This window comes from Enoplosus armatus, chromosome 5, assembly GCF_043641665.1.
Source record: "Enoplosus armatus isolate fEnoArm2 chromosome 5, fEnoArm2.hap1, whole genome shotgun sequence".
NCBI lineage: Eukaryota > Metazoa > Chordata > Actinopteri > Centrarchiformes > Enoplosidae > Enoplosus > Enoplosus armatus.
Genome location: NC_092184.1, coordinates 26,755,149 through 26,763,107, shown reverse-complemented (window position 1 = coordinate 26,763,107; position 7,959 = coordinate 26,755,149). Strand labels below are relative to the sequence as shown.

Genomic DNA, 7,959 nt, shown 5'->3' with positions numbered 1-7,959 from the left:
TCCTTGTTTGTTGTGGTTTGTTGTAGAGGTTCCAGCACCAGCTCACGTAACATCTGACAAACTAAGTTAAACTATAAGGGGTCATTTTGTATTTTTTTATTTACCTTGATGCAGTCTGTGCTGCACTCGCCTCAACAACAATATACTGATTTTATTCAAACACAGGTGGTCAGAGTGACATGAAGTGTGTGTGAGGAGTGTTTCTGACATGGACTTAATAAAGATCAGTTGTATTTGTATTATATAGTTAGTTAATATATATATTTATTATCTCATAGATGGAAGGAAGACAAAGAATAATGATAGGAGTTCAAATTGTATGTACAGTGTGTGCTGAGTGTGTACTGAGTGTGTATTACCAGGACTTGTAGAGCTCTAACAGGGACTCTGGCTGACAGACAGACTCCTACAGGACACATCAGATCCTCCTCCAGACTGCACACAGAGTGGCCACGCCTCTTCCTGCTGACATCACACACAGTCACACGACCATTAGATTCATTTACGACAACATGATGATGTTTCAGACTACAGAACCTGCTGTCGCTGAGTCACTGAACACTGGGCTGTTTGCCTCCTCCAACCATTCAGGCTGCAGTTCACGTCTGTCAGACTCATATAATATCACTGGATCACCATATTGATGATACGTATGTTTGACTCCAGTGAATATACATAGTGGAAGTGATCAATGAAGGATTATCATAGATGTGTGAACAGGAACACTTGTCCTTGATTACTGTGTAAAGATGGATTCTTCCAGAGTTCAGCTTCACAGAACGTTTCGATGTGAAGCGTCTCTATGAGCTGCAGCTGAGACTCAGCATCACCGTTAGCTCGGCGCGCCAACGCCTTGTTTACGGTCACGTGACTCAGAATGAGGCAGGAAGTGAAAGGCAGGACGGATGAGACGGAGGACAGCTGGACTGTGTCGTTGAGTCGTCACAGTCAACATGTGTGCGACATCTGGAGTCGCCCAATTCATTCTTAAATGATGGCTAAATTGAGGTCACAGTGACCTTTGACCTTCAAAAGTGTGTTCACCTATTCACATGAGATTAGGACGGACAGACAACCTGAAAACATAATGCTGTCTGTCGCCGGCGTGGAGGCATAACCATAACAATAACAATAATAATAATAATTAATTACAACATATTTAATTAACAACATAAGAATGATTGAAATCAAGCAGAGCTCACTCAAAAAGTTCTCTGATGGAGGTGAGGATCCTCGGTGACGTAGCCGACGCTGATCTAAGAGAAAGCAAGACCCAGATCTGATTCAGTGTTTCAGGAACTGAACTAATAAAAGTAAAGGTGTTCGATTTTGTCTCCAGTTGAGGTTTAAAGATAAAAAACTGGATAATAATAACAGTAATATATTTTTACGTGTCTAACCTGAAGAGTCTGGTGTGTCTTCTCTCTGTGGACTCGTGGTTTTCACTCTTCGGGGACGTGGATCTGGAAGTCGGAGCGCTGGAAGAACTGAAACACAAGGTCCCAGTGAGGTGAACATGATCATCATCACACTAAAGCTTCTCCACAGACATCAGAGACACGGAGACGTCCTGAGAGTCCACGAAGATGAAACAACTTCAACTGACCCACATTGTTAATGTGGATCAATCCGGGTCCAAGTCGACCAATCAGCTGCCACGAAGCTTCTGTAACATTTACTGGCAGAAAAACTCAAAAAACGAAACTTTCAGTTCATTTTATGTAAAACCTCAAAAAGCGTATCGTCAGACTGCAGAGACTCCTCAATCCTCCTGGAACTTCACACCGACATCGCACACACACTGTACATACTTCACACTGCGCACACACTGTACATACTTCACACTGTACACACACTGTACATACTTCACACTGAGCACACACTGTACATACTTCACACTGCACTCACACTGTACATACTTCACACTGCACACACACACACTGTACATACTTCACACTGCACTCACACTGTACATACTTCACACTGTGCACACACTGTACATACTTCACACTGTGCACACACTGTACATACTTCACACTGCACACACACTGTACATACTTCACACTGCGCACACACTGTACATACTTCACTGCACACACACTGCACATACTTCACACAGTGTGAAATAGGTCAGGTGGGTCTCACCTGTCCACGGTGACCTTTGACCTCGCAGCAGTCTGCATCTCCTTCTGCAGGTTAGCTTCTCGAGCTCTGAAGAAAACATACAGACAGTAGTGGTGTGTTCAGGGACCTCCTCTTTAACTGTGTGATGGACAGGTGTGTGACGGGTGTCCAGGTGTGCCATGTACCTGGACCTGCGCTCGTTGCGGCTGTTCATGCGGGCGGCAGCCTGCTGTTTTGGGTGGATCATGTTCTCCAGCAGGTGCACTCCTCTGACCTCCTCCTCTCTGAGTCTCATCTCCGCCCCCCTCTGTCGCTCTAGAAGGGCATCGTACTCCATCTTCAACACCCTGTTCTCCTCCTGAACCTGCTCCACCCGCTCCTGCAGCTCCTGACGAGCATCAAACGCACCTGCCAGCCGCCGCTCCTCCTCCAACAGCCTGATCACAGAGAGACAAGAACACCCACCATCGACAACATGGTTTAAACTACAATCACAGTCTCCGCCCTGTCAGATGCTTTTGTTTTTATGCGTCCAGGGTCAGATTTCTGCCTTCAGAGGACACAATGGAGGTGAACAGAGTTCAGTTTGTGCTGCTCAAAGAGCTGAAAAACGACGTTTAAAACATTCAACAGCAACTATGAGAAAATATCAGTGAGGAAAAACACAGTCGAAAATATTTGGATGAAATAGTTCCGTTTCTCAATATTTCGAGAAAAAGATTGTGGGACTATTTTGAGAGAAAAGGAGGCATATTTCAAGAAAAAGGTCAGTTTGTATATATATTTACAATTTGTACATAAATGAATGATTTTCAGAGTCTGGTGTGCAGGACGCTGCTGACCACCAATTAAAAAACAATAAAAAAGAAAATGTCAATCATTCTCTCATTTTAGTGACTCAGATTCCTCCTCTGATCGGTCTTGTGTCTTCCTCTGGAGATCAACACCTGATTACACTGAACCAATCAGCTGTGAGGATCCACAGTGACTGAAGAACTGAGCTCCTCCTCAGAGCTGACAGGTGAGCAGACAGGTTCAGGTGTGTGTGTTACTCACCTGGCATGTTGCTTCTCCAGAACACATTCTTTGATTTTAATCTGCTGCTGCTGCTCCACCACCTGATAGGCCAACTGAAACAAAACAACAAAACACAGAAGAAGAGTGAGGAGGACTGAGTGGATCTGACTAACAGGACTTCAAACACAGATCTGGCCTTTAAGGATCCTGTTTCCAGGCTGCGTCAGTCTTTAAGTCCGTACCTGCTGCAAGTCTGGGACTGAAATGTCTGAGTTCTGGACTATGATACAAAGTACAGTACACTCCTGAACAAACACATCTTAAGACCGGGGGAAAAATTACAAGAATTCGCATTTCGCACTGGTGGATTGTAAGCAGGCTGTAAGTAGAGCTTCAAAATGCAAAAAGAAGAAACAGGAGCAAGAGACAAAAAATAGAGAGTAGGCAATTTATTGAAAACTGCATTTAAACTCAAAGAGGCTGTTCATCAGCTGATCAAAAGTTTAAGACCATAGCCCAAAAAACACCCAAAACAGAACTAAAAGTGTCAAAAAAGGACTCAGTAGTGAGTTGCCCCACCATTCTTGTTGATCACTTCAAAAATTAGTTTAGGCATGCTTGATGCGAGTGTTTCCAGGAGGCTGGTGGGAACGTTGCTCCTTGTGGTGAAGATGGCTTCACGAAGGGCATCCACGGTCTGGAACTGACGTCCGTTTTTGTAAACTTCCCTTGCCATCCATCCCCAAACGTTCTCAATGGGATTTAGATCAGGGGAACACGCAGGATGGTCCAAAAGAGCGACGTTATTCTGCTGGAAGAAGTCAGGCGGCGTTGTGAACTGCAGCGTTGTGCTGTTGAAAGACCCAGTCATTAGCGCACAGACGAGGGCCCTCGGTCACGAGGGATGCCTGTTGCAACATCTCCACATAGCCAGCCGCCGTTTGACGCCCCTGCACAACCTGAAGCTCCATTGTTCCATTGAAGGAAAAAGCACCCCAGATCATGATGGAGCCTCCTCCACCGTACCGCGTAGAAAACATCTCCAGTGGGATCTCCTTGTCATGCCAGTAACGTTGGAAGTCATCAGGACCGTCCAGGTTACATTTTTTCTTGTCAGAGAATAAAACTTTCTTCCACCTTTCAATGTCCCATGTTTGGTGCTCCCTTGCAAAGTCCAAACGGGCAAGTTTGTAGAGTGGGAGGAGACGTGGCCTTTGAAGACGTTTTTTGTTCTTTAAGCCCATCTCACGCAGATGTCGTCATATGGTTATTGGGCTGCAGTCAGCAGCAGTAACGGCCTTAATTTGGGTCGAGGATCGGCCTGTGTCTTCACAGACAGCCCGTCGGATCCTCCGGCTCAGCGTAAGTGAAATTTTTTTGGGTCTACCACTTGACTTTTTTGTCCCATAACCCTCAGGATCTTTTAAGAAATTTAAAATGACTGTCTTACTGCGTCCAACCTCGGCAGCGATGGCGCATTGCGAGAGGCCTTGCTTGTGCAGCTCAACAGTCCTGCCACGTTCAAAGACAGAAAGCCTTTTTACCTTTGCCATCAGGAGGTCATTCACAGTGTGAATGCCTGAATGAAAATAACATGAAAGCCAGATTTTTGCGCAGATTTGGACTTTTTATGGTCTTAAACTTTTGATCAGCCTGTTTGAGTTTGAATGCAGTTTTCAATAAATTGCCTACTCTCTACTCTTTGTCTCTTGCTCCTGTTTCTTCTTTTTGCATTTTGAAGCTCTACTTACAACCTGCTTACGATCCACCAGTGCGAATTCTTGTAATTCTTCCCCCGGTCTTAAGATTTTGTTCAGGACTGTACGTGGTCCTGGATCCGGGCTGAGGAGAGAGCTGTCTACATGACAGACAGAGATCAAAAACCTGGATCAGGCGTTCACAGTATCCTGGTCTCCCTCAGAGTATATCCAGGATCCTGTCATGTTTCAGAAGTGTTGGGAACACTTAAAGTAATTACTGAGATATGACGTCGACTCTTTCACCGTCTGAACGTCTGTTGGCTCGTCAGTGCAGCAGTTTGCTGGATGCGTTTATTTTAAGCCATTTCAGTAATGCGGTCTTAAATCCTGGACTCGATGGCATCTTAGTTCGGCAGTCCTTCAAACAAAGCCTGTGCAGTGATGCTGTTCCATCATGGCTGCCCTCTGCAGCCTGATGTTTAGATGCAGCTTTTAGACGTGCTTAAATATTCTGACTCAACGTCATCAGATTCATCTTTAAAGTTTTTCTGCACACTTGACGTTCAACACGTCTCAGTAAAACACACAAACGGCTCGGTCTCCTCTCGCAATCAAACCTGAACTCTGTTGTCCAGCTGGTCAGAAAAGGTCTGTTGGATTTGCTCACCATGTGGCGGTGCGGTCTCCTGTTAGGCGGGTGGTTACAACACCTTGTTGTACGGCAGCTCAGAGACTCCCGACACGTCATACCTCATTCAGCAGCTTGTAACTATGAGAACTCACTAAGGTACTGTTTTACAGTAGAGTCGATCTATGTGAACACACTCAGTGATGAGGGACCAGGTGTTCCTCAGCAGGTGTGTCAGTACCTCTCCTGTAGTTTTCTTCAGCTGGTTGTTCTGGTGAAGCAGAGAGGAGATGGAGCTGCTGCTGTCAGAGGAGGGGCGTCTGGATACACAAAGCAAACACACCCTCAGCATCATCACCACACACAGTGAATTCTGGTCAGGTGTGTCCAGGTACGAAAAGACTGCAGGTGAGTTACCTGACGGAGCAGCTCAGGATTCCTTTGGCCAGACTGGTTTTCTCCAGCAGCTTAGTGTCTGAAAATACAGAGTCCAGAATCAGTGGAGTCGACAGGAGGAAACCGATCCTGGTTTCTGCCTGATCCAGACTTTCTGTCACAGGTAATAACACCTGTACTGTACTGTTCTGAAAAATACAGCACAGTATTAGGACCACTGTTAGGAAAATAAATCCTGAAGAATCCTCAAGATTTCAAGTTAAAAGTTGTATTTTTATGAGAAAACAGACATGATAATTTGAGAACAAAGTCACAGCGTCATGAGAAAAATGGTTAGTATACCTCAAGAAGCTATAAAATTACAATACTTTCTCAAAATCTAATTTTTCTCCCACACGGATGACAAGAAAATAAGAAGTTCATAGAAGAACTTCAACAAAAACTTAATTAAATATTCACTGTAAACTGAATATTGAATTAGATCGAGAAAAATGGAGGAAAAGATACACTTGACTAGCCAGCATGCTAGCTGATGTATGCTAACATTAGCTACAGAGCTAACTGATCAAAAATAAAATAGAAAAACATACAACTGTGATTTTATTGCTGTGGTTTCTGTTCACAGCTCTGCCATAGAGAAACTCACACCAAACTCCATTCAAATTCTTAAGCGTTAAAGATACCTGCCCTATTTCCTATATTTGTAAAAGAAAAGTAAAAGGCTTTTCAATTTTGAACTTCTATTTAACATATTTCAGGACCTTTTGCTTTTTAGTGGGTGAGTTACATCAATCAGTGTGCAGATGATGAACCAGCAGCAGACTGACAATCTGTCACAGATGAGTCACTATAACAGAGGAAGTGGAACAACATGTGGTTTAGTTTTCTGAAAACGTTCTGTCCCTGAATGCCAACAACATAAAGGAACTTGTTGTTTACTGTGAACAAGTTTGAGGAAAAGTTGTAATAAAACGTTTCTCCGTTTGTTTTTTGGAGTTGTGATTTCAGAGGTATGAAACCAGGTAGGATGTCTCTGAACCAAACTCCTTTCAAAAAAATGTCAGTTTATTGTTAGTTTTCATTCCGGAGCTTTTGGACTTTTCAAAACTCTTCATGGAGCTGTAATTTAATAGCCGACAACTGAAACAACTCATTCTCAGCCTTGTGGTTAAAAGACTGTTAAATTAACATGTTTTCAAATGGAGTTTGGTCACACTCTCCAGAAGTCCTGTCCCCATTTACCTGGCATGTATTTAGATCATACTGGCCGTTAAACCCAGCCCATCAGTAACTGTAAAATAGATACAACTTGTACTTGTTCGTCGTACAGAAGCGGATCAGGTCCTGGAACTTGGCGTGCTGGCTCAGGTCTCGGTGCTTCAGCTGACTGACGATGTCTCTCTTCCAGGTCTCCGTAGACCTGCCGCCGCCTCTCGGAGCCAGGACCCGGCCGCTGCGCTCCGACACTCCGGCTGAATCTGTCATGACTCTGCGGGAGTTGACGGTCACAGCGGCCATGATGCCCGCAGCCCGCGTTGCTTCATGCCGTTCCCCCGCTGACAGGCGCTCACAGACCGGCCTGATGTTACAACAGGCAGCTCCATGTTAAAGCTCCGGCTGTTCAAACCGCCGCCATGTTGCTCACTCCTATCGTTGCTTGTTTCTTCTTCTCTGGTGTTTGTTTTGTTGTTGTTGTTTTTAAATTTCTTCCCTTCAGATTCGTTACTTTGACGGGGCGCGAGGCTGAGGCCAGTGGCTCGTGCTGCCAGCTGCCGGGTCTCTCAGCCAATCACCGCCCGCTCTCTGCTCTTCCTGTTTTGACTTGAGGAACAAAAGAGAAAAACAAACACGCCCAGCGGGACACCTGTAAATGTCATCAAAGCTCACTCATACGTGTTTACGTTTCTGTAGTTTAATGTCGCATGTAAGGAGTCCCTGAAGTCCCCAAATACTGTATGCTTTGGGGCGTCAGGGACTCCGTGTCGATGCCATTAACCACGTTTGAAAATGTCACATTTTAGTGACGATGCACAGCTTTAACAGGATAAATGCAGCAGTGTACCGCTGTCACCATCACAAAACATTGACAATAGT

General features: G+C 44.8%; 1 protein-coding gene across 3 annotated transcripts in view; it reads right to left on the bottom strand.

The window, feature by feature from the left end:
• The window catches only part of LOC139285620 (protein Atg16l2), a 17,116-nt gene extending 9,507 nt beyond the window's left edge, over window positions 1–7,609 (bottom strand). For 2 of the 3 annotated variants that reach the window (XM_070906214.1, XM_070906215.1), the window contains exons 1-9: window positions 7,194–7,609; window positions 5,887–5,944; window positions 5,711–5,789; window positions 3,181–3,254; window positions 2,310–2,561; window positions 2,146–2,211; window positions 1,401–1,487; window positions 1,203–1,256; window positions 360–465 (exon numbers count right to left, since the gene is read on the bottom strand). In XM_070906214.1, coding sequence (XP_070762315.1) covers window positions 360–465; window positions 1,203–1,256; window positions 1,401–1,487; window positions 2,146–2,211; window positions 2,310–2,561; window positions 3,181–3,254; window positions 5,711–5,789; window positions 5,887–5,944; window positions 7,194–7,383 — 966 coding nt within the window. In that variant the 5' untranslated portion in view covers window positions 7,384–7,609. Of the gene's footprint in view, window positions 1–359; window positions 466–1,202; window positions 1,257–1,400; window positions 1,488–2,145; window positions 2,212–2,309; window positions 2,562–3,180; window positions 3,255–5,508; window positions 5,630–5,710; window positions 5,790–5,886; window positions 5,945–7,193 lie in introns of those variants that run through there. The other variant, XM_070906216.1, reaches the window with a different exon arrangement.
• Window positions 7,610–7,959: the final 350 nt, after the last annotated feature.